The sequence below is a fragment of the Carassius gibelio genome, chromosome A5 (genome assembly GCF_023724105.1).
Source record: "Carassius gibelio isolate Cgi1373 ecotype wild population from Czech Republic chromosome A5, carGib1.2-hapl.c, whole genome shotgun sequence".
In the NCBI taxonomy this organism is placed as follows: domain Eukaryota; kingdom Metazoa; phylum Chordata; class Actinopteri; order Cypriniformes; family Cyprinidae; genus Carassius; species Carassius gibelio.
In genome coordinates this window covers 20698345-20723635 of record NC_068375.1, presented here as the reverse complement: position 1 = coordinate 20723635, position 25291 = coordinate 20698345, and the positions used below count along the sequence as shown (strand labels likewise).

At 38.6% G+C, this 25291-nt stretch overlaps 4 protein-coding genes across 55 annotated transcripts; 3 read left to right on the top strand and 1 right to left on the bottom strand.

Moving 5' to 3' along the window:
• The first annotated feature begins 2019 nt into the window (after nucleotides 1-2019).
• Nucleotides 2020-7026, top strand: LOC128000895 (polyubiquitin-C). 50 transcript variants are annotated; one of them, XM_052592330.1, is made up of 6 exons: nucleotides 2020-2132; nucleotides 3876-3923; nucleotides 4608-4684; nucleotides 5141-5291; nucleotides 5520-5747; nucleotides 5976-7026. In XM_052592330.1, the coding sequence occupies exons 2-6, from the start codon at nucleotides 3876-3878 to the stop codon at nucleotides 6849-6851; spliced, it is 1380 nt and encodes a 459-aa protein (XP_052448290.1). In that variant the 5' UTR covers nucleotides 2020-2132; the 3' UTR covers nucleotides 6852-7026. The 50 variants fall into 50 exon arrangements, with proteins under 50 accessions (XP_052448290.1, XP_052448289.1, XP_052448291.1 ...); XM_052592329.1 differs by lacking the exon at nucleotides 4608-4684 and adding an exon at nucleotides 4152-4228; XM_052592331.1 differs by lacking the exon at nucleotides 4608-4684 and adding an exon at nucleotides 4836-4912 and having other exon boundaries at nucleotides 2021-2132.
• A 133-nt stretch (nucleotides 7027-7159) lies between these two features.
• On the top strand, nucleotides 7160-13993 carry LOC128001402 (P2X purinoceptor 5). Of its 2 annotated transcripts, none has more exons than XM_052592358.1 (12): nucleotides 7160-8308; nucleotides 9044-9194; nucleotides 9491-9562; nucleotides 9745-9820; nucleotides 10031-10115; nucleotides 10301-10381; nucleotides 11786-11927; nucleotides 12476-12615; nucleotides 12905-12998; nucleotides 13082-13147; nucleotides 13256-13341; nucleotides 13453-13993. In XM_052592358.1, exons 1-12 carry the CDS (start codon nucleotides 8175-8177, stop codon nucleotides 13748-13750), a joined length of 1425 nt encoding a protein of 474 aa, XP_052448318.1. In that variant the 5' UTR covers nucleotides 7160-8174; the 3' UTR covers nucleotides 13751-13993. The 2 variants fall into 2 exon arrangements, with proteins under 2 accessions (XP_052448318.1, XP_052448319.1); XM_052592359.1 differs by having other exon boundaries at nucleotides 11786-11931; nucleotides 12480-12615.
• An 818-nt stretch (nucleotides 13994-14811) lies between these two features.
• Nucleotides 14812-15978, bottom strand: emc6 (ER membrane protein complex subunit 6). Of its 2 annotated transcripts, none has more exons than XM_052592302.1 (2): nucleotides 15661-15978; nucleotides 14812-15557 (listed from the first exon to the last, which is right to left on the bottom strand). In XM_052592302.1, exon 2 carries the CDS (start codon nucleotides 15554-15556, stop codon nucleotides 15224-15226), a length of 333 nt encoding a protein of 110 aa, XP_052448262.1. In that variant the 5' UTR covers nucleotide 15557; nucleotides 15661-15978; the 3' UTR covers nucleotides 14812-15223. The 2 variants fall into 2 exon arrangements, with proteins under 2 accessions (XP_052448262.1, XP_052448260.1); XM_052592300.1 differs by having other exon boundaries at nucleotides 14812-15577; nucleotides 15661-15969.
• Nucleotides 15979-16438: 460 nt separating this feature from the next.
• Nucleotides 16439-25120, top strand: shpk (sedoheptulokinase). Its single transcript, XM_052592299.1, has 7 exons — nucleotides 16439-16800; nucleotides 17183-17324; nucleotides 17452-17635; nucleotides 17735-17887; nucleotides 21015-21190; nucleotides 22308-22508; nucleotides 24243-25120. The coding sequence occupies exons 1-7, from the start codon at nucleotides 16642-16644 to the stop codon at nucleotides 24635-24637; spliced, it is 1410 nt and encodes a 469-aa protein (XP_052448259.1). The 5' UTR covers nucleotides 16439-16641; the 3' UTR covers nucleotides 24638-25120.
• Nucleotides 25121-25291: the final 171 nt, after the last annotated feature.

Genomic DNA, 25291 nt, shown 5'->3' with positions numbered 1-25291 from the left:
ATGTGACTTAACTGGTTAGATGTTTTATATGAAACCTTTTTTGTGATGTCATAACACTTCCATCATTGATTATCATAACAGCTTATTTCTTGAAATCCTGTTTTTGTATTGTCTGGTGTGAAATACAGATTAAATTACAGGCAGGAAGATATTGCACATTTCCAGTGATACACACACGAACACTCCTGAAAGTTCAAGGTACGCAAGCTTTGGATCTGAACAAACACTCTTCTGAGTTCAGTCTGGTGATGTGGCAACTCATGTGACATGTATCAGCACGGGTCAGGCAATAATAATCAGGAAATTTCTAGTGAATTTCAGAACATTTGTGTTATGTATTTCCTGTAGTTTTCTCGGATACCATTTCCTTGTAAGGTCTTCAATAGAAAACACATCTTTGCATTTAAGAACACAAACCAAAAACACTACAAATTATATTTTCACTTTAGAAGAGCAGTGAGGTGAAATAAGAATCTCAAATTTGTAATACTAACATTAATGCTAACCAGTCCGTGATATTATAAGAGCACTTTCAAGTGCCAAGTCTTACTGGGTTAAGATGGAGACTCAAATGTAACAGCAGACAAGACCTATGTATAAGACTTAAACAAACTGATGACACCATCTCTGTCTTGTCCTGCTTGTCTTCTTAAACCTTTACCTTGCTGTTAATTTCAATAAAAAATCAGGATTGAAATAAGTTTAAATATAAAATCTCCCCCAGCCCTCAGTTTTCAATAAAATTTGGCTTAGATGGGTGATCTAGATAATCTTTTAACAGCTGTTCAAGCTCACGGAAGAATGAACAGGGACCTGATTCCACAATGATACTAATCTGTCCAGATAAACAAGGCTCAAAGAGCAGTTTCACAACACAGTCTCTTTTTGAAGTGCAAGCCAGTTTATGTTTAATCATCTTGATTAATTATTTTATGGTATTGTATTTGAACAGCACACCCACAGTTCAGTAAGTTCTGGTAAAACAAACAAACTGTTTACATCAGGCGGTAACAGCAATACTCCAGGGCAAATTTAGAGCTGGTTCATCTGGTTTGTAATTTTGTTCATGCATGCTTGTTTTCTGCCATGGCAACACAAAGTCACATTGGAAATAACAGACTTCTGTCCATCACATAGGGTATAGTATTGAAAACAGAAATAAGCTTACAACATTATTAGAACTTTAGCACTAGACATTTCTGTAATAACAGAGGATAGCGCTGAGACTCCATCAAGGTAGAAACTGCAACAAAAATCCCATCTTTTTTATTTGCAAGTCAGGTCCTGCTTTGTAGCAGTGGCTGTGGTAAATGACCTACATTGCTGCAACAGATACTGCAGGACGTATGTCTGAGGTCAGCGTGTTTCAAAGCAGTGCCATCTGTTACACATTCCGTTCTATATTAAGTACGCTGACACAACTCTGTTTAAACCCTAGGCTAAAACACAAATGTACTTCAAGGAAATACAGCCGCAGTGAAATAGATTTTTGTAAACAAGCCATGTTTTTAAGAAAACACTCTTTTGAGGATAACAGCCTGTCATTACTGTGCTATAATCAGGTTGTTGTTGTTTTTTAACATTCAGAACTGGTCCCCATACACATAACTTTAGCCAGGGATTGCAATTTGATACAATTATTATCAATACTGATTTAAGAATATTAAATCTTAAAGACTACTCTATTTGTGTTATAACTGTATGAAGTAGGCCTGCTCTTTGCCTGGCCCAGATTCTAAAGGTCTGAATCACCAATAGCAAAGCAAACAAACAACCTGACCAACCAATCCCCGCGTGAAGAAGGGACCACAAACCAGCCCATTCTAGCATATTCTGGAGACTTCTTTGTTTGATACTATGTAATAATAATTACACATTTAAAATACATATACAAGAACATGTAATTCCTCAAAATATCATATACATCTTACGTTTTAAAGCATTTTTGAAGGTTTTAAACAAATATATACTTTAACTGCGAAAGGTTCTTGTCATGTGACGCACCCTACACGTCACTCCACTGGGTTTGTATAAATACAGTCGTATTCACATTCACCGGCAGATTTTCTTCGAAGAAGAGGAAGTGTATAATTTCAGAAACATTTTCAGCGTCAACAAGCTTTTTTCGAAAGGTAAGAAAGAACATCCATTTGGTTTGATAATAGTCTTCACTGCTGTAATAATATATTCTTAATGTTTCGCTGTATTGTATTGATTTCTCGTCGATCATTTTCTAGATGCCTAATCTGTTAGACGTGTTGAGCTGTAACGTTAGTTCACAGTCATTTTTATCAAATTAAGAAACGTAATATCGTGGGGTACGTTACAAAATGAATATATTTGCTTAATTGTTAAAACGTCGTACTCGCGTTGTCGATCGGGGTAAGTTTCGTCGTATGTAGTTTTGCTGAATCATAGTATTGTTTTCAACAAAGAGCCCGGATGTTAAGGTACTGCCGCCATGTTAGAGAGAGTGTTGGGTGTTGTTGCGCACAGTACAGTGTTTTTATTTTTATTTTTATTTTTTTATATAAATATAGACAAACTCAAATGAAGTGATTTCGAATAAGTATTCCTTATCATCGTTTAGTCATGTTAATTTTAATCTAGCAAATGGATCTATTTTTTAAGTGAGGGGAAAAATACAAACAATAAATTATTTTTAAGTAAACCATGCTAATAGTGTACTAAACTGATAAATTGAGATGTACGTGTTAGTCCCTTACTGAATTCGTGCCATATATTTGTGGTTGACTGCCTTCAAGCTTTCTGGCTGATTAACACAATTGAGGTGCAGTCAAATACTTAAAGGGTTAGTTCACCCAAAAATGAAAATTAGCTCAAATTACTCACACTCAAGTCATTCTAGGTGTATATGACTTTCTTCTTTCAGACGAATCCAGTTGGAGTTCTATTAAGTTATCTTTAAAGTTGTATAAAATGCCATTCAGTGAGTGTCGCACCTATCAGTCCAAAAAAAAGTTAAATATAGTTAAAGTGCTCAGATTCACACACTGCTCCAGGGGGTGAACAAAGGCCTCCTGTAGCAAATTGATGCATTTTTGTAAGAAAAATATCCATATTCATGATGTAATCACTTTAATGTAGCGCCAACAGAAGTACATGGAAGCATCTCTGGGCTGATGTATGATGTCAGCGCTGCGCATGCGCCAGTGAGTCTCCTGAAAACCAACGTTTGTTAACCGGAGCAATGGAAGCAAAGATTCTTTACATAAGTAAAGGAGAGCCAGTCTCCTCTTGGCTTAGATTGAAATCCTCCGTTCTTCTATACCGATCCTCGTTTTTTACTTCCAATCAGTGACCGTTGTTTTGATCTCTCCCTTGCACTTCTGCATTCATCACTTCTGAGTGGCGTAGCGCTGACCTCCATGCGTCACCCTACCAGAACTGCTTCGGTGTACAACATTGAGTGCAAGCTACATTAAAGTGATTGCATTTTGAATATGGATCTTTTTCTTACAAAAAACGCATCGCCTTTGATCACCCAAGCCTCCTATTTTTATGGATGGGTGCTTTTTATTTAACTTCTTTTTGACTGACTCATGCAGCATCTGCTGAGGGGCATTAAATGGCTTGAAAGATGAAAGGCAAATTATTATTATTATTGCATTTTTATTTATATATATATATAACCCGACTAGATTCATCTGAAGAAAGTCATATACTTGGCATGAATTGTGGGCAAGTAATTTATGGGCTAATTTTCCTTTTTGGGTAAACTATCCCTTTAACTGGCTTGAACAGCATAGTGCTGTCACTGAAACTGTAGTGTTCTAATAATTGAACATGTACTTATAGTAATTAGTTAATAAATGGTTAATAATCTGATTTTTTTTTTTTTTGTTTGTTTATAGATGCAGATCTTTGTCAAAACCCTCACTGGCAAGACCATCACCCTTGAGGTTGAGCCAAGCGACACAATTGAGAACGTCAAGGCTAAGATCCAGGACAAAGAAGGCATTCCCCCTGATCAGCAGAGGTTGATCTTTGCCGGCAAACAGCTGGAAGATGGTCGCACATTGTCCGACTACAACATCCAGAAAGAGTCCACTTTGCACCTGGTGCTGCGTCTCAGGGGAGGCATGCAGATCTTCGTCAAGACCTTGACAGGCAAGACCATCACCCTTGAGGTTGAGCCAAGCGACACCATTGAGAACGTCAAGGCCAAGATCCAGGACAAAGAAGGCATTCCCCCTGACCAGCAGAGGTTGATCTTTGCCGGCAAACAGCTGGAAGATGGTCGCACATTGTCTGACTACAACATCCAGAAAGAGTCCACCTTGCACCTGGTGCTGCGTCTCAGGGGAGGCATGCAGATCTTCGTCAAGACCTTGACAGGCAAGACCATCACTCTTGAGGTTGAGCCAAGCGACACCATTGAGAACGTCAAGGCTAAGATCCAGGACAAAGAAGGCATTCCCCCTGACCAGCAGAGGTTGATCTTTGCCGGCAAACAGCTTGAAGATGGCCGCACATTGTCCGACTACAACATCCAGAAAGAGTCCACCTTGCATCTGGTGCTGCGTCTCAGGGGAGGCATGCAGATCTTCGTCAAGACCTTGACAGGCAAGACCATCACCCTTGAGGTTGAGCCAAGCGACACCATTGAGAACGTCAAGGCCAAGATCCAGGACAAAGAAGGCATTCCCCCTGACCAGCAGAGGTTGATCTTTGCCGGCAAACAGCTGGAAGATGGCCGCACATTGTCCGACTACAACATCCAGAAAGAGTCCACCTTGCATCTGGTGCTGCGTCTCAGGGGAGGCATGCAGATCTTCGTCAAGACCTTGACCGGCAAGACAATCACCCTTGAGGTTGAGCCAAGCGACACCATTGAGAACGTCAAGGCCAAGATCCAGGACAAAGAAGGCATTCCCCCTGATCAGCAGAGGTTGATCTTTGCCGGCAAACAGCTGGAAGATGGTCGCACATTGTCTGACTACAACATCCAGAAAGAATCCACCTTGCACCTGGTGCTGCGTCTCAGGGGAGGCATGCAGATCTTCGTCAAGACCTTGACCGGCAAGACCATCACCCTTGAGGTTGAGCCAAGCGACACAATTGAGAACGTCAAGGCCAAGATCCAGGACAAAGAAGGCATTCCCCCTGACCAGCAGAGGTTGATCTTTGCCGGCAAACAGCTTGAAGATGGCCGCACATTGTCCGACTACAACATCCAGAAAGAGTCCACCTTGCACCTGGTGCTGCGTCTCAGGGGAGGCATGCAGATCTTCGTCAAGACCTTGACCGGCAAGACCATCACCCTTGAGGTTGAGCCAAGCGAAACCATTGAGAACGTCAAGGCCAAGATCCAGGACAAAGAAGGCATTCCCCCTGATCAGCAGAGGTTGATCTTTGCCGGCAAACAGCTGGAAGATGGTCGCACATTGTCTGACTACAACATCCAGAAAGAGTCCACCTTGCACCTGGTGCTGCGTCTCAGGGGAGGCATGCAGATCTTCGTCAAGACCTTGACCGGCAAGACAATCACCCTTGAGGTTGAGCCAAGCGACACCATTGAGAACGTCAAGGCTAAGATCCAGGACAAAGAAGGCATTCCCCCTGACCAGCAGAGGTTGATCTTTGCCGGCAAACAGCTGGAAGATGGCCGCACATTGTCCGACTACAACATCCAGAAAGAGTCCACCTTGCATCTGGTGCTGCGTCTCAGGGGAGGCATGCAGATCTTCGTCAAGACCTTGACCGGCAAGACCATCACCCTTGAGGTTGAGCCAAGCGACACCATTGAGAACGTCAAGGCTAAGATCCAGGACAAAGAAGGCATTCCTCCTGACCAGCAGAGGTTGATCTTTGCCGGCAAACAGCTGGAAGATGGCCGCACATTGTCCGACTACAACATCCAGAAAGAGTCCACCTTGCATCTGGTGCTGCGTCTCAGGGGAGGCATGCAGATCTTCGTCAAGACCTTGACAGGCAAGACCATCACCCTTGAGGTTGAGCCAAGCGACACCATTGAGAACGTCAAGGCCAAGATCCAGGACAAAGAAGGCATTCCCCCTGACCAGCAGAGGTTGATCTTTGCCGGCAAACAGCTGGAAGATGGTCGCACATTGTCTGACTACAACATCCAGAAAGAGTCCACCTTGCACCTGGTGCTGCGTCTCAGGGGAGGCATGCAGATCTTCGTCAAGACCTTGACCGGCAAGACAATCACCCTTGAGGTTGAGCCAAGCGACACCATTGAGAACGTCAAGGCCAAGATCCAGGACAAAGAAGGCATTCCCCCTGACCAGCAGAGGTTGATCTTTGCCGGCAAACAGCTGGAAGATGGCCGCACATTGTCCGACTACAACATCCAGAAAGAGTCCACCTTGCATCTGGTGCTGCGTCTCAGGGGAGGCATGCAGATCTTCGTCAAGACCTTGACCGGCAAGACAATCACCCTTGAGGTTGAGCCAAGCGACACCATTGAGAACGTCAAGGCCAAGATCCAGGACAAAGAAGGCATTCCCCCTGATCAGCAGAGGTTGATCTTTGCCGGCAAACAGCTGGAAGATGGCCGCACATTGTCCGACTACAACATCCAGAAAGAGTCCACCTTGCACCTGGTGCTGCGTCTCAGGGGAGGCATGCAGATCTTCGTCAAGACCTTGACCGGCAAGACAATCACCCTTGAGGTTGAGCCAAGCGACACAATTGAGAACGTCAAGGCCAAGATCCAGGACAAAGAAGGCATTCCCCCTGATCAGCAGAGGTTGATCTTTGCCGGCAAACAGCTGGAAGATGGTCGCACATTGTCCGACTACAACATCCAGAAAGAGTCCACCTTGCACCTGGTGCTGCGTCTCAGGGGAGGTTCAGATATTTAAACTTACTATCAGAGATGGACATTTGATTATTTCAGTATCCCCTGCTCATGCACTCACCACTTTTCTTCCCTCTTCTCTCTATACTTTATTACTGAATCCAATTACATCTTATTGCTATGTTTTTCCACCTGTTTGTTTTTGTTAAAAATGACGAAATAAAAGCATTGAAATGTAATTGCTTGTTTCCTTGTCTTTGCCCACAACTACTAAAAAGATCTGGTAAAAATGAAAATGAATGAAATGGGGCATTAGTTTATACTCCAAGAAAACCGCTCAGGATTATGCTATAAAATGAAAACGGAACTTGCAAGTTGCATTGATGTCAAATTAAGTGGCGGTCTCTAAGCCATGTATACATTTTTGGATCTGAGTACTTGGATAATTTTTTTTTTTTTTTTTTTTTACATTATTTTAATGTCTTTTAAAATGTTAAACTTAAAAGCTACATGGCAGTTCTATAATTAGTACTCCATATTTGGTAAGAATTTAGGATGAAAGTCATTGAAAATACTTTGGTGGAATCTGTGATGGCCTTTTCAGGTGCTGCAGCTGTAAGTTTAAAAATGGTAAGATGATGCCACCAAATGATTTGCCTTTGTTGGTCTAGTTACACTGGTAAGGCTCTACTATAGTTGGTGTTAGTTCATAGCCTGTTCAGGAACATCTGAATCCAATAATTTATATATGTAATGAAATCTTAAAATGTGATCCAAATAATTATAATAGTTTTACATTGAAATCTGGCCAGCAATCTTTATAAAATACCTAAAAATAAATCCTAATCCTGTAACGACTGGAAAAGTCTCTGAAATTCACTTATCAAAACGCGATGAAACCCAGGATATGACTAATATAACATCACTGCTAGAACTGATATTAATGACTTCTTACCTACATTATCTTATGTAAATTCACTAATCTGAATTTGAAACTTTAAATGTATTAGTATCTTTTGAAATGACATAAACCTAGTTTAATACGTGATAAATGTATTAATGCTAATAAAGTGGGCATAATGAGAATCTCGTTTTCACTTCACTTCGTTGTTAAGTGGTGTCACCATTAAAAACTACAGATTACAACTCTAGTCTCTTGGAGACTGCTTTTGTGTCGTCCTTAAAACAGCTTAACCCCTTATCTACTGCTCGCAGCTACATTTGAATCAAGGATATTAATATTGTCAAAACAAAGAAATATTCCCGGAACACAAGCAGAAATTTGAGAAATCAAAAGGCAAAAAGTGTTGACAAAACATTTAGGGGGAAGAACCGTCTGCGCAGAGGAGTGACAGCTGCTTCAAGGCTGTGCCAGTTACACAGGAGCATGGCTCGGACCTGGGGTAACTTTTTCTTCTCTCTTCTCGATTACAAGACAGAGAAGTTTGTCATCGCTAAAAACAAAAAGGTCGGAGTTCTGTTCAGACTCTTTCAGCTGGGGGTGATTGGATATCTGATCGGGTAGGTGCCTTGTGCTTTTTCTGTCAAGACGTTGAGGTGAACGAGCGGGATCTGTCAGTATTTAGAAGATTGAATCTTCAAAGAAGGATACATATTATAAAAGGTCATCAAGTGTTTTTTTTGTTGTTGTTGTTTGTATTTAAATTGTTACTGATATGAATTACAGAAAACCGATTGTAAGCCGACATGTAAAGCAACTTGCCTCGGATGTTATTTATATCAAGGCAAAGCCGGACAGCATTGACGTGTCTCTGCACTGTTTGACCTGCTGAGGCTCGGTTTGAGTTTTGCATGTAGTGAAAAAGACTTTGTTTTGATTCAGATTAGTAATCTCCATTTAGTCTATTTATGTACCAGAACCATACAAAAGCCTAATACCTTCAGCTTCTTAATTGTTTCACATGCAGCAAAACCTGCTGAATGTAAGGTCACGTGTTGTGACCAAATGCATGCAAAAGCTCCAGCCTGATTTTATAATATTGCCATTTAATACGGTTTAATTCTTGTCTTTTACAATAAATAACTATTATAGAACTTAAATGTAATTTATCTATAGGTTAAAACGTCCTTCAGGGTGTGTTGACCATATATACTGTAGGACGTGACCTACAGCATTGCTCTATATCTCACGCACACATCATTTTCTATGTACGTTATACTCTTCTTATAAATAACCAATAAAATGTCTTTTTATACTTTTCATAGTGTATTTTCTTTTGCTTGTGCATCTTAAAGGTGGGTTTTTCTTTGGAAGAAAGGCTATCAGGAGACTGAGGAGGCCATCCAGAGCTCTGTGATCACTAAACTCAAGGGTGTAGATCTCACCAACAGCTCTCAGTCTGGCCTGCAGTTATGGGGTGCAGAGGACTATGTCATTCCCCCACAAGTAAACACATGTCTTTCCTGTATTTTTGGAAGCAATATATATATTTTAAAAAAAACTGTTAACATCCTTTTTTAAATCTCTGTTTTATCTATTGGATTATGTATATATCTACAGACATTGACATTGATTCAATTTTTTTAGATAGATGAAGATTTATTTCTTCTTTAATCAAATAAAGACTGAAAAGAACCAAGAGCTTGTCACATTAACCACAATATGTCAGTGTTCTGATCCATCACTTTGCTGTTGAACATGTATTTCACAAGAATATGTCTTTATTTCTTTTGAACAAAAAGGGGGAGAGAATCTTCTTTATTGTGACAAATTACATAGTGACACCCGACCAAAGGCTGGGTTACTGCCCTGAGGTAAGATACGGGTTGTTGTGTTGTTTTATTGTTTTTTTTTTATTAAATTACACAACCAAAGAAAAGGTATTTGTTGGAAAGAGTACTGTCTCTCAATTACAGCTCTGTTTTCTCTATGAACATCTCTGTACATTTTAACCCCTGAGTTTGTTGTATGTGTTCGGTTCTTCTATTTATTTCAGAGTCCTAAAGTACCAGATGGTTTATGTAATTATGACAATGAATGTGTGGAAGGGGAAAGTGTCATAGCAGGCCATGGTAAGCACAAAAGCTCAATGAAATACCAAGTCTTTTGTTCCCTTATAATGGCATACCTGAAGTTATTTAAAAGTAAAACACTTGTGAAAGTGCAAGATTCTTGTTTAAGAAAAAAAGAGAAGTTGTTACATTGTGTTATACTATGACCCACTGGCATGTTTAAATTCCTGAGCCTAAAATAGATTATACATTTTATTGTTGTTTATTCAGGAGTGAAGACAGGCCGCTGTATAAATGACACAGGAACGTGTGAGATTTATGCCTGGTGCCCTGTTGAGCATGGCCAGACACCATCGTAAGAAAACAGTGTTTTGTACCAATTCCTTTCAATTCATAATTTGCATGTTCACTTGCAGTACATCCACCTCACTTTTTTTTTTGCAATATTATTCATATAATCTTCATGCTTATATGAAACTATTTAAAGAAAAAGAAAATCATGATGGTGTTGTATCTGTAATGTTTCAAATGTCACAACAGGGAGCCCTTGCTGTCGAAGGCAGAAAACTTCACAGTCTATGTAAAGAATTTCATCAAGTTTCCAAAATTTGCCTTCTCCAAGTAAGTCAAGTCTAGAGGCATCACGTCAGTATGTTTATTTTATGTACTGGAGCCTATCCCTTATGAAACAAAAATATACTGCAGTGTATTGGAAAATATCATGTAATATATTAGGCATATATTCTTATATATATTTATTTTTTTCCATTGTATTGCAATATATTGAAAGCGGCAATCATTTGTATATTTTGCAATATATTATATAATATATGTGTCATCAATATATTATTAAATGTATTCAAATATATAAAATATTAGAAATTAAAAGGGAAAATAATATATTACAATATATCACAATATATTTTAAGAAATATATTGGTAAATATATTTTCCTTTCGTAAGGTATAGAATAAATGTTCTCATTATTCTAAAACTAAAGTATGTTCAGGCATATATTTAATGGGCCGTAACTCGTTGTAAATGCATTTAGTGACCTAATAAGTGATTGAAGCTTGTAATATAATTATGTTGATTGTTTATACTCATCTCTGCATGATAGAACTGAACTAACCTGCAGGAGTCTTATTTAAACCTTTCAACTTGGTTTTCTACAGCTTAATATTTTGCATGTTATTTACTTTGCAAAGCACCAGAGTTTAGGTGGAGCAACTATAAAATTCATGAAACCTCTTCACCCCCACAGGATGCTGCTGATAAAACCCTTCCTTAAAAAAATCTGTAGATCATATCTAGCAATTCTAGCTTATGTGATAAGGACACCAGCTGACTAAGCATCTAGTATCATACACATGTGACTTTAGTCTTTCTTTTTTGGATGTTTTTCATGCATCATTTGAACTGGTTTGTTTCTGTGTCAGCACGGGATGTTCTGTCATCGTTTCAAACTTTATGTACAATTATAAAGATCTGGCAAACTGTTGTTTAAAAAGCCAGTCCAATCCTTTTAAATGAGCACACTAACAATTCTAAACTGAGCACTACCATGCTGTGATTGCTTTTTTTTCTCTCAGAAATAGATTAATTCACTCACCAAGTCATTACAAAGCAACACACCAAAAATACAAAGAAAAAACAATGCTAAACATATGCTATATACAAAGTTTAGAGATCAATCTCTAAATCTCCTGTCATGTAGCCGTGTGAAAGAGCTGACTTGCTTGCACATAATGAAGCGTTATGTTTGGATACTGATGGCACAGCACAACACACCACAAGGTGCTCTGAATATCTGACGCTTACTCATGTCTATTTATACCAGCACAGCATGGGGTGAGTGCACTGAGATTTACAGTCTTGATGCCCAGTGCCTTGCCTGTTTCACTGACAGTTGTTCCTTTGTCCTTACTGGCGTGATCTTTGCAAAGTCATCGCATTGTAGATTAAACAAGTGCTATGAGATGTTTCAGATACTCCTTCTCCTACTTTTATTTCCCTTACTTGAAGATCGAACGTCCTGCCTACTGCCAACAGAACCTATCTGAAGACGTGCAGATATGACAAGGAGCATCATCCCTATTGCCCTATCTTTCTTGTGAGAGATGTGATTAACTGGACTGGATACAGTTTCCAGGATTTGGCAACAAAGGCAAGTGCTTCAAATGACATGACAAGTTAAAAGAAAGTCATCACCATTGTATACACACGGGTAGTTAATGTCCAAGCTACAGTTCAACGTATAAGAAAAGAGACCATATGACCATATCCTGACTTGTCCACATAGAGACAGAGATCTTTTTAGTGTAGACTGATCCAGGCACCCCAGGAAGTATTTGGACACTTATAAGTGTGTATGTCTAATGTGGCTGCATAGAATTAAAAAATAAATAAAACAAATCATACAAATTGAAATTTATTTAACAAAAGGAGAAAACTGGTTAGCACTATATGCTATTTTTTTTTTTTTTTTTTTGCAAAAAAGTCAGCTGGCAGCCTGGCACTGATATGAACTCACTTTGATATAAATGAAGTTGCTTGAAAAAAATTAAAAATTAAAAATTGCCTTTATAAGACTTGGAAAAATAAGGTTGGAACAATTAACTCCCAAAATTGCAGAGGACTATCATCACGCCCTTTATTTGATACAGAGAGTAATTTCATTAACTGATATCATTGTTTTCCTTTATACACACAAAGGGAGGTTCAATTGGAGTTGGAATCGAGTGGAATTGTGATTTGGATAAAGATGAATCTCAATGTAACCCTGAATACAGCTTCACACGCTTAGATTCCTCTAAACATTCACAGAACTCTGTCATTGGGGGTTACAACTTCAGGTATTGCTATCGATTTTAGTTCATATAATGAAATGTATAACAAAAGTATGTGATTTCAGCTGTTTTTCTAACTTTGCTAAGCACGCATGCTTTCTTCAAAACTCATGCCAGCAAACCTGAATGTGCAAAATGATTCATTGACAGAGAATTTCAGAGGGGCTAGTTTTCTATATTCACATTTTATGTGCAGTATTACAACAGAATCGCTTAAACCTTTACTTTTTTAAGCATTTAGTTTTAATAGAAAATGTATAATTACATTGGCTGACATGTTTCTATCTTTATCAAGATTTGCTCGATACTACAATGATGCAGCAGGTCAGCCCTATCGGAATCTGTTTAAAGTGTATGGCATTCGGTTTGATATATTAGTTAATGGAAAGGTAAGAGATATTAAACACTGAAAATTCTGAGAGACTCCTGTCATTACAGTCACGGTGAAAAATATGGTGTTTATGTTTTCTAGGCTGGGAAATTCAGTATCATTCCTACAGTGATCAATATTGGCTCTGGACTTGCTTTAATGGGGGCTGTGAGTATATAAGCTAATTACAGATGTCACTAATAGTTGAAGGATATAATGCAAAAAACTAAATCTTCCTGAGACTCTTGTGTGATTGGTGTTGGTCTCGTTCCACAGGGGGTTTTTGTCTGTGACATGATTCTGCTCTACATGATGAGCAAAAGCTCCTTCTACAGAGAGACAAAGTTTGAGGCAGTCACAAAGTAAGGGTCTATTTTGTCTTGTTGACTTCTTCAAAATGTTACATGGAAGATTAGAAAGATGCTGTGGATTGTTCTTTTCATGGTTTCTATGAATACTATTTGCACCCACAGAAAGCAATCTGGAAAGCACAGAGAGAGAAAGCATGTAAGACATCACGGTCATCATCGTCAAGATGGGCGACACAGGAGAGAGGAGAAACAGGCAACAGAGACATACCCATTGACATCAGTGTCATGTCAGCCCAATAACAACCCAGAGAGACAGATCCAGCCCACAGGCTCAACACTCAAAACCCAAAGTCCCGAGAGAAAGCCACAGGGCACAGTGTCATTCAGGACTCAGCACGCTACAGAAAAGCAGAAAAACATTTCACCTGTTTCCACCCTGAGACCACAACACAACCAGTAGAGCATTTTTGATGCTAATCCCATTGGATTTACTTTGGATGTATAAAAGGTATTGTAGTGGGTTTGTGCTCAGTCATACCAAAGAGGAATACTGCCAGTGTTATGCTCTCCTTTTGTTTTAAATGCCTTTTTTTTTTTACAAAGGATTTGCAATGAGATAACTAAATAGTTTTTTATAAATTTGACCTGACACAAAAAATTGTCAAACCAAGGTTGAATAAATGTTAAAATATTTTACGAAAAACTCTTGGTTCACTGCATTCCTTTCATTTTGAAAAACAGTACAATCTGAAAATAAATAAATGTAATTACACTACCATTCTAAAGGTTGGGGTCAGTATGTGTGTTTTTTTTTTTAGCAAGAATGCATTAAATTGATCAGGTTAAAACTTTTAGAATGTTACACAAAAACCCTTTCAAATGAATGTGGTTCTTTTGCATTTTGTAAATTTTCACCATTACTAAGAAATATTTATTGAGAATTACATCAGCATAGGATGATTTCTGAAGGATCATGTGACCGACAAATGGAGTAACGAAAATTTGGTTTTGCCATTACAGAAATAAATTACATTTTAAAATATATGAAAATAAAGAGAGATTTTAATTGTATTATCTGAAAATATTACTGTTTTTACTGTATTTGTGCTAAAACGAATGCAGCCTTGGTCAGTATTTCAGTAGCATTAAAAAAAATTGAATACATTTTAAACATTTGCACCAAACTCTAAAAATCTGGAATGCTTGCAATAACTTGGATAAATTGACTACAAATTGATTATTTAGAAAACTTGTTTATACTACTGAGAGCGACACAATTGTGGGGTTTAAGCACTGAGGACACATAAATATGACTGTACCTGTTCACAGTCTGAATAAAAAAATAACCATCAAGCAGATCATTCAATTCAAATGACACTACAGTAATTCAAGAGTTATAATTCATAAAATGCTTGAGCACTCACACGGAGCAACACACTAATAGACTATTCACATGCAGTCTACAAGAAAATATTAAACATTTACCACCACGTACTTTAAGAAACCACACAATATAATCCATGAGGTTAATGATTTATTTTCATGAAAATATCTGAAATAAAACAATGATTTATACAGTTTAAAGTTAGCATTGTGTTTTTACATCGTCCTGACTGATGCCTGCAGTTCACAAAAAAGCGTTGCACATCATACATGGAAAGCATCCCTGCTGGACTGCTCTACTAAACCCAAACCCAGCTCTGGAATAAGCATTAGCAAAATATTAAATTATAAGCGGAAAGAATATGACAGCACACCATTTATAAATATCTAAATGTCAGTGCAGTTAGTACTGAGAAATTATTTTACGTTTTATTAGCTAAACACAAGTAAGCTCACGGAGAAAATCTGTGGTACATCAATCAGCAGTCTCTGCCCTGAGGACCTTAGTGTTGTACATCTACACGGCTGCTGATGTACTCTCAGAGTCTCTTTAATACACATGAACCATTCCGTAGAGGAAAGTCCAGAATAGCACATAAGTGAAGAGGCCGCCCACCAGGCCTCCGGTGAAGAGCAGGCGTCGAGACCTGAAGCACTTGTTCCACCGGCGACCGGCTTTGAGAATCAGTAGCAAGGACAGCAGAAACGAAGCAAGGAAATAAAAGACGAAGCCGTAGAGTCCGGTGAGGCCGAGGATGCCCGCGGTGGCGCCGGAGAGCGCGGACACGGACGTGCGGCAGTAGTCGAGCACGGCGCCGTTTCCTCGGACGGACACCTCGCTGATGAACTGCGGTCCCTCGCGTTTGGCTGCTACCGTGGCCATGCTGTGAGGTTAAAAAAAACGCTGAGAGACAAAGCAGGAGAGATGTGAAATGAACCGTCTGAAACCTCATTCATTCATCATTTGACCTCCTCCACCCAACTTACCCTCCGTTAGGATCAAGACAATAATAAACACAAATCACGCTTCTGCCGCCGTGATTCAAGAAAGCATCGTTTACATTAAACACTCGAACACCACAAGCTATGCGTTTAAGTCTATATTTCTAGGAAAAATGTATTATTTGGAAAAATATAGCAAGTTGTGAATAAAACACAGCATGTGTCATCCTCAGTCAGCCATTTTCTCGCTAAGCATCATGGGACTTTAAATCAAAATCAAAATATATTTTTTATGTTATCTTCATGACTAATTTTTGTGCTTAATTTCAAATAATAATATATCTATTAATCCGCGTGTGTGTATAATTCTCAGCAACGTTACATTTTAAATATTTTCTCATTATATGCACCTTTCACCCACTCTACGGGATCTGCGAAGGCTCAAAGACGGAGGTCGAAAGTAAGAATCATTTGCAAGTATCGGTTCTTTCAAACTGTTCACTTCAGAGAACCAATTGAACTCAGTAGTGATTATTTTGTGTCAGGGCGTAATATTATATCATTGCATGTTCGCTGACATTTCATGTAACTGCCCAAGTATCAGCTTTTTGTTGGTTTGTTTGTTTTTATATATATATTTATTCTGTATTATTATTGTTAGTTTTTATATTCTCTGTCTGAACTGTCAAATAATGAATGTCATCAAGAACTAAATACAAAGTTGTAATAACTTACTTTTTTATGTTTCTTCTTATTATTAAGTTTTATAAATAAGGGTGTTTATCAAGGCTTTCGGTTCGACCGAATTCTTAAACGAATCATTCAAAACAGTGTGATTCGGTTCAACATGTTCAAAAGATTCAAATCCAGAACGATTCGTTCATCGCTAACTCGAATCGGGGACAGCATAGACAGTAAAAGCTAGGAACTCAGTATTTAGAGCACTTTATTTTCTGTGAAGTTATATGACATATACTGCACATATCTGCATCACGTTGCACAAAAGTTGTGCGGTCTTCAGAGATCATGGCGGCTTCGCTCAGCGGTTCTGCTGGATTTGTTCTCGGTGTGGATCTGGGCACCACGTCAGTCAAAGTCGTGCTGTTGGACGCGCGGTCAGAGACGGTCACAGACAGATGCTGCGTTCCGACACATTCGGACATCAGCAGCACCTCACACACACATGTGGGTAACACACTCGGATTTAAAGCAAGATACACCATACTGAGAAATGAACCTCTCTCTCGAGCTCTCTTTTTCTCTTATATTTACATTTTATAATGAACAATTAACTTACAAACTCCCTGCAGCTCCTTCATGAACATTATTTAAAATGATTTATATTTGTATTTATATATTAATATGTAACGATTATCCTATTTAAATCAGTTTGTTAGGTTAAAAGTAATCATATTATATTATCTTAATATGTAAAGTAATAGATCATGTTACTTTTTACAGTTTTCATAATGTGTGAAATAATCTTCCCAGTATATGTCTGGTACTTTTTGTGAGTGTTGTTTAATGTGCTTTTTGAGACACACTTTCAATTTATTGTTGATAATAGGCAAAAGAGCAGGATCCTGCACGGATAATCGCCGCTCTGGACCAATGCATGGACGCTTTACCTAAAGACAAGCTGAAAAAAGTCAAGTGCATTGGAGTATGTGGACAAATGCATGGCATTGTGTTGTGGAAATCTAAATCAGGTTAACATCGAACAACTACTGAAAGCATGTTTGATGCTTCTTGCACTGTGGTGAAGACACTCATCTTTAATCGTAAATTAATAATTGAGATGGTATCAATATACTCTCATCGGTCTCTCTCTGTTAGGCTGTGAATGGCTGAGTAAAGCTGAGATCGTTAGATTCATCCCTAAAGACGTCAGTCAGTTGGTCACCTGGCAGGATGGGCGCTGCAGTGCTGACTTCCTGTCCTCCTTACCCAAACCAGATTCCCACCAGAGTGTGGCCACTGGCTTTGGTTGTGCCACCATCTTCTGGTACATGAAACACAGGTAGAATTCCACTCAAGATTTTATCTGAATTATTTAAGAAAAAAAAATGCAATTCTGCACTGAAATTGTGGTTTTCTTTATGATCTGTTACTGATTCAGGCCGGAGTTCCTGTCAGGTTTCAGTGATGCAGGCACCATCCAAGACTATGTGGTCTCCATGCTGTGTAGCCTAGACAAATGTGTCATGACCGGACAAAACGCTGCCAGCTGGGGCTACTTCAACACAAACAGCAACAAATGGAACACACAGATGTGAGTCGAGGGAGATATTATATTTGTTTTAAGGCCACTTTACACTTAAGTACGATAACTAGAAATCCAACCTTCTTAGTATCCACATCAACAGATGATAATATTCAGTGTTTTGTAGCGCATGCAGAGTTATGTTTTCTGCTGCTTTAAATGTTCAAGCTCTTTAAATTCTGATGGATTTTGATCAGCTGTCAGTGTTTTATCATTCATTAGCATGCTCAGAGTGATTCTAGCATAACTGTTTATCTGTGTCTTTTGCGTTGTAGTGTGAACTTTCCTATTCTCATAGAAGTAGAACTAGTATTAAAGGGACAATAAGTAACTTTTTAGGTATTTTATTATCTAAAATCAATATTTTTATTCATAAATATGCCCTCAATGGTGTACAAATACCTATGCCAATGTTTGAACTAATCCTTGTAAATGAAGAATTTATTATCTTTATATACATGGGACGGGTAGGTCGACGGAGGCTTCCATGTAGTTCTGCCATCTTGCAAAACTATAATAGCAGAGAGGGACAAAAAGTACTAAGCCAACGCGTTTCCACAGCGCGTTTTCGGTCAGAGCCAGAAACGCAGGTGCAGAGCAGTGAGAGGCGCTTGAAACTGCACCGGCAAGTTTAAAAGTCTGGATTGCATTCTTATTATGGACCATACATATGCCGCGCCACAGGAGAAGAAAACATCGTCGCCAAAACAGTCAAAAATAGAACGTAAAAGGAAACGTGACCGTAGATTACAGAAAACAAGAGTTAATGTCGGGGAAGCTTTTTCTAGGTGGAAAGAGCTAATGCTTGATAAAGATTTCAAAAGACACGCTGAATTGGCCTGTTTTCTTCTCGACAGGTAAGTCAGTGTTTGATGATGATATCTAACAATGCACATAATTCAGAAAATATATCGAATAAAGAAGACATAACTACTAATTACAATATTTCATGTTTTCCACAGTCAGTAATTCATACTGTAACATTCGTTTGTTAGTTGTCATGTTGCAGTTTGTTTGAAATAACACACCTGTTCACCTGAAGGAAAACTCGACGAAGTGCTATTAGAAGACATCCCGTCAAAGCTTTTTGGTACATATCGCCTACCGTAGATGCAACGCGCATTTGAAAAAGCGAGGCGCTGGAGAGCAAAATTAGTTTGAATGCAAAATACAATTTCACCACTAGATGGGAGTAATTCCTACTTACAGTTCCTTTAAAACTACCGTATTTTTCGGACTATAAGTCACACCTAAGTATGAGTCGCATCAGTCCAAAAATACGTCATTAATGAGGAAAAAAGCATATATAAATCGCACTGGACTGTAAGTCGCATTTATTTAGAACCAAGAATCAAGAGAAAACATTACCGTCTACAATATTTTCAGTGTAGACTACAGGAGCACTGAGCAGCATTAGAGCGCCCTCTGGCGGCTGTAGACAGTCATGTTTTCTCTTGGTTCATGTCTCTTAGTTCATTTCTCTTGGTTCATGTCAAATTAATTTTGATATATAAGTCGCACCTGACTATAAGTTGCAGGACCAGCCAAACTATGAAAAAAAGTGCAACTTATAGTCCGGAAAATATGGTATACATATACAGGGGTTAGACAAAATAATGTGAACACCCTCTATTTTAAGGGTTAATACAATTTATTTAGGCTAGAGTGAAAACGTAAACATTGTGATTATCTTTTTGCTGTTTTTATTTTCTTGTTTGTATAGTACTAGCTGCTCAGCAGTGTTTAGTATATGCAGCCACTGCGCTACAATTTAGGTCCGGGCCCACCCATTTTGGCCCAGGCCTATGGGTAATAAGTGATTTTCATTCTAGTGGTTCATCCAATAAGCAGGCAGAGGAAAGCTTTGAAGTGAAAGCTTCTCAACCAATCAGCGGCTTCTACTCCACGTGTGGACTCTGCATCGTCACCAGCAAGTGATCCAATGAAATCAATTATGTTGGCGGACGTTTTGCTAATATGAAACTTAAAACAAAACAAAGCAGCTTATTTTATTTTAAATTCAGCATTGTCATTCTGAATTGATAAGAAATAGTTAAATAATTTTGGACAGTTCCCTGCCCACGCTGTTAGAGAGAAACAGAACTTCCAAAGATATAATTCCGTTTCAGTCTTTTTGTGTATTGGACGTTCAAAAGAGATAAATGGAGTTAGCTTACTGCTAACAATTAAGGTGTATTTCTTTGTCCGTTTCAGCACTGAGCTGAGGACAGCGATACAAGTTGCTGTCCTTAGTGCCGCATAAAAGTGCTAGAACGGAGATGAAGGGAAACACGTTTTATTTTATTTTTTAAGCGGGAGGGCTTATTTTAACTGGTTCATCCAGTTTTCTGGAGGCCCTCCTACAATAAAAATCCTGGTGCTGTGTGATAAATGGGTGACATGTCAGACTTCCACAAATGACAAATCCTGGGATGCTGTTTAGCAAGTGTGTCTGAAGAACTTAATGGCCCAGTTGTTGGGTGTTTTAAGAACAACGGTCTTTATGACTGAGTACACAACGCTTCTATCAGCCTAGAAGAATATATGGCAAAAAACAAAAGTGAAGGACCAGGTCCATCAAACACTGAGAAGGATTATTACAACAAAGTGACAGCAAACATCAATATTCACCTTGAACACCCTGTTTCCACACAAAAAAAAAACAGACCACAGAGAACTTTACAAAAGCAAACATCCATGAAAGAACAGGAACTGCTAAAAATGTAATCATACACTTATTCCGAAATACAAAAAAGTTTGTGTCTTGGTCATAATTGGAGCACCAAAATGAACTTTGAAATCTGCCCAGGCACCTCAATCACCTGACTAGAAGATTATCAAACTACTGTGCAGATTCCTTTAACATCTCTAAAGCAGCTGGCAGATGTTCTGATAGACGACATTCAGCTTGAGACTACTCAGACGTATAAATCCATTCTAATAAGGTTGGAGTCTGTTTTAAAGGCAAACGGTGGTAAAACACCTTAATAATAAAATATTGCATATTTCCTAGATGTTCACATTATTTTGTCCAACCCCTGTAGTTATCATCTTAGGTGTGCACCGGCTTATGATGTGTATGGTGTTTAATATTACAGTTTCTCTGTGTTGAGCTGTGTGATCATATGTCCTCCAGTCTGAAGGATGCAGGTTTCCCTGTGCAGCTCTTGCCTGTCATGGTGGAGTCCGGAGCTGTGGCTGGTCACACTTCTTCTGAGTGGTTCGGCATCCCTGCTCACACAGCTGTCGGGGCAGCTCTGGGGGACTTCCAGTGTAGTGTCTACTCCTGCATGACTGACAAAGGAGATGCCGGTATAGTGTGGATTAGATGCCTCTTTGCATACTGTTTTCTAAATATCAATGACTTGCTCTATAAAAGACTCACAGTCAGACTATTGTAGTTATATCTGCTCAGCCACAAACAACAATCAGTATATACTCATCCCGAAGTCAGTTTGTGTTTAATAATTCATCCTCCAGGTGGAGATGTTATATGATATATGATGAGCATGTTATGTTCCACCCCAGTTTGCCTAAAAGTATGTGCTCTTTTGGTGAAGAAAAAGTAAGCACTTTTGAATGTCTAGTAGGAGAGAAGGCAAGTTTGGGGCATACGATCACGCCATACGATTGCGTCTTTAACGGACTGATCTGTTGCACACTTACACGCACTTGTAAACTGGCCTGTCAATCATCTTGTATGCTTTGGGACACACTTATTCTAATCTCACATACTATTATTTAAGATGGATTGTGTGAACATTGGGACAAAGGGTTAGACATGGCAGATCTTGTACTCAGATTTCAGTGTCCTGTCTGAAGGGAAAGGCTGCATTAGAGACACTATCTGTTTTATTGGTTCTTGTAAAAGAGATATTTTTGTGCTGCAGCTTAAGCAGTTCTTAAAAGATAACTGCATGGTATTTTACATTTGTAAACCTAATTGGTTTACTTATTTTATTGATACTCTCTTTGTTCAGACATAAAAAGGTTATACATTTTCTAGAGGTTTTATCCACAATTTATAGATGGTTTAGATTTTATATTTCAACATTTCTACTTCACAGAAAAATATATTTAGCTATATTTACTGATGCATTGTACAAAATTATAAGATTGAATGTGTACTCCATGCTGTGTCCACATCAGTGTGGTGGACTGTAGCATTTTTACTTAGACATTTACATTCAAATGTTTGGAGATTTATTCTTTCCTTTTTTTGGTGAAAGAAATGAGTAGTTCTATTGGGTAAGGAAACATTAAATTGCTCAAAAGTGAACCACTTATGTTACAAAAGATTTCCATTTCAAATAAATGCTGTTCTTTTGAACTTTCTATTCATTAGAAACGATAGTACTCCAAACTTTTGAACTGTAGTGTAGAAGGCATATCACGCACAAATTAATTGTGACTTATGTTTCATCCCTAGTACTGAATATGAGCACTTCAGCCCAGCTGACGTTTGGCATGCCTGCGGAGTTCACCCCTCCGAGTTCTCCAGACCCCCTCTCTCCTGTTGCTTATTTCCCATACTTCCACAGCTCCTACCTGGCAGTGGCCGCATCACTTAATGGAGGCAATGTCATGGCCACCTTTGTCAGAATGCTGGACTCGTGGATGAAAGAATTTGGTAAATCAACAATTGTTACATATTTTTAAATGTATTATTATTTTAATTTTAAAATACAGTGTGACCTTTTTATATTGTAGGGCAGGGCTTTGCAATTAAATAAATTTCTTACCGGGATTTCAATTATGGATGCCACAATTATGTTCAATAGGGCTGCACGATGTGTCGTTTAAGCATCGATATCGCGATGTACAAATCCACGATAGTCACATCGCAGGATGTGCGATGTAGGCTGTCGTAGTTGATCCGTTATTCATTAACTGTACGGGTCAGCTGCTCCCCGGCCCTTGACGAATGTGATTCGCGGATTAAATGCACAGCTTAACCATCATAGAGTGAAAGTTTATCATTTGCATGTGTTTTTAAGTCCTGTCAGTTTAACAGGGCAGAGAGAGGGCGAGCGCACGAGAGAGAGAGAGAGAGAGAGAGAGCGCGAGAAGAGCGAGCGCCAGAGAGAGAGAGAGAGAGAGAGAGAGAGACAGAGAGAGAGAGAGAGACAGAGAGAGAGACAGACAGAGGGAGAGAGAGAGAGAGAGAGAGAGAGAGCGAGCGAGCGAGAGAGCCCCGTCTTGAAACAACATGAGCGCTGTCTTGCTCTCTCTCCCTCGTGCATATTAATCAATTGATACGATGGTGTCGATGTTTAAATCAATTAAAATGAGAATGTAATTGTGCTTACTCCATTTTTGTTTGTAAGATAAAATTAGATTAGATTTCATATCGCAATATAAATCGCAGAAAAGATTAAATATATCGCAATGTCATTTTTTCCCAATATCGTGCAGCCCTAATGTTCATAGAGGCAATTAATCATTCAAAATCCACTTATGTTATTCTGCGTGAGTAAGTATAACATTAAAATACAATGCGTATTTTTACTTTTTTATTTAAAGAAGAAACCAATGCAATGTGCAGTTGACATTTGAGGCATACTACCTACTATAGAAAAGTTTTTCACTTAGTTTTTCAGTTTTCAATTTTTTTTATTTTCATATAAAAATGGCATGCATTTGTTATGCATTATGTTATAAACATCATTTATTGTAAATTGTCATAATCGTAATTAATAATCGCAATTACACTTTTAAGGAAATAATCAACAATTGTGATTTTTGTCATAATCGTGCGGCCCTATTGTAAGGTGTTAAAGGTGCTGTGAGAACTTTTGTAAAAAAATATTTTTTACGTATTTATTAAACCTGTCATTATGTCCCGACAGTAGAATATGAGACAGATAATCTGTGAAAAAAATCAAGCTCCTCTGGCTCCTCCCACTGGTCCTATTGCCATTTGCAGAAAGCAATCCGCTCCCGGTAAAAAATAACCAATCAGAGCTGCGGTCCATAACTTTGTTTCTGTTCAAAATGTAGAAAAATGTATATAATAAGCGAGTACACCAATGATCCATTTTCCAAACCGTGTTTTTGGCTTGTCCTGAATCACTAGGGTGCACCTATAATAAGTGTTTATATTGGGACTATTTTAGATTGCTTCGGGGGTACCGCGGCGGAGTAACCCAGTACCTTTGTGATTCTTCATAGACATAAACAGAGAGAAGTAGTTCCGGCTACGATGTTCTTCCGCAAGACGCAAGCAGTTCTGTTTATTAACCGCTAGAGCGTCAAAAGTTCCCTACCGCAGCTTTAATAGAAACTCTAAAATAGCCTTGTTGAATGTTTTTGGTCCTCAGGTGTATTCTTATCTTAATAATGTATTTCTTGTTTTATGTCATAGGATTGGAAGTAAATGAGTCCACAATCTACTCCCGGCTGATCCAGTCTGCTCTGGCACAGCCTGACACTGACCTAACTGTGACCACAGCGCTGCTAGGAGAGCGGCATGACCCCACTTCCAGTGCCAGTGTCTCCCAAATCTCGCCCTCTAACCTCTCTCTGGGTCATGTGACTCGGGCTGTGTGCAGGGGCATTATTGAAAACATGGCCACTATGATGCCCCCTCAGAGCCTGCGGGCTGCTGGGGTGAGGTGTATTATTGGCAGTGGTAGCGCACTGTCATGTAACACAGTTCTCCAACAGGAAGTGGAGAGAGTGTTTCCATTTCCTGTAGTTTACGGAAAAGATGTTGACTCAGCAGTTGGAGTTGCCATGGTGTTTAAAGACCAAACATAAGATACAACACCCAAAATCATGTCTCTGAGACATCTGACCTACCATGCTGTTGTGGTATGACCTACAACGCTGGCAGAGCTATTTTATCTGTATTAAAATGTCAAAATAATCATACTTTGTAATTGATATTTATAATTTAATTTAATTTAAAATATTTTAATATTGTATCATTCTGTCTATAAAATCATTTCTTTTTATTTTTTTATACTAGATACTATATCATTAAAGTAACATTGATTCATTTGAAAAAATTTTTTGTTGTTGTTGACCAAAACATGTCAGATTTGTTTATCTATTGTTCAATTCACACACTCATTAAATAACTATTGTCTTAGAGTGCAATACAAAACCATTGTGTTGTAAAATACAAAATATGTATTTTTTTAAGAATATTTCTGAATTCCATTAAATGACTTGAAATGACGAACCATTCTGTTTACATGTTTAGTGGCATCTCAAATGTTAATAAACAGTTGGAATATATCATCACATCACATGTGGTTTTTCTGGTTGGTCTTTTGTCATAATTGAGCTAATGTGGTATATTTCATGTGCTGCACATGACTGTAACTGAAATTCCTGTAGAGGTACAGATCAGCTTGATTTAGTTCACATGATGTACTCACCTACACCATCATGTATGTGGCCAAACCG

What these genes read in the sequence shown, in the direction of transcription:
- LOC128000895 (XM_052592304.1), top strand. Translation starts at nt 4,104, where the DNA reads ATGCAGATCTTCGTCAAGACCTTGACAGGCAAGACCATCACCCTTGAG. An exon ending in ATTCCCCCTGACCAGCAGAG is followed by an intron (nt 5,141 to 5,368) that starts GTTGATCTTTGC and finishes TGATCAGCAGAG; the next exon opens with GTTGATCTTTGCCGGCAAAC. An exon ending in GCAAGACCATCACCCTTGAG is followed by an intron (nt 5,748 to 5,975) that starts GTTGAGCCAAGC and finishes ATCACCCTTGAG; the next exon opens with GTTGAGCCAAGCGACACCAT.
- LOC128001402 (XM_052592358.1), top strand. Translation starts at nt 8,175, where the DNA reads ATGGCTCGGACCTGGGGTAACTTTTTCTTCTCTCTTCTCGATTACAAG. An exon ending in GTGATTGGATATCTGATCGG is followed by an intron (nt 8,309 to 9,043) that starts GTAGGTGCCTTG and finishes TGCATCTTAAAG; the next exon opens with GTGGGTTTTTCTTTGGAAGA. An exon ending in GGCTGGGTTACTGCCCTGAG is followed by an intron (nt 9,563 to 9,744) that starts GTAAGATACGGG and finishes TATTTATTTCAG; the next exon opens with AGTCCTAAAGTACCAGATGG.
- emc6 (XM_052592302.1), bottom strand. Translation starts at nt 15,556, where the DNA reads ATGGCCACGGTAGCAGCCAAACGCGAGGGACCGCAGTTCATCAGCGAG.
- shpk (XM_052592299.1), top strand. Translation starts at nt 16,642, where the DNA reads ATGGCGGCTTCGCTCAGCGGTTCTGCTGGATTTGTTCTCGGTGTGGAT. An exon ending in TTCTGGTACATGAAACACAG is followed by an intron (nt 17,636 to 17,734) that starts GTAGAATTCCAC and finishes TTACTGATTCAG; the next exon opens with GCCGGAGTTCCTGTCAGGTT. An exon ending in CTCGTGGATGAAAGAATTTG is followed by an intron (nt 22,509 to 24,242) that starts GTAAATCAACAA and finishes TTTATGTCATAG; the next exon opens with GATTGGAAGTAAATGAGTCC.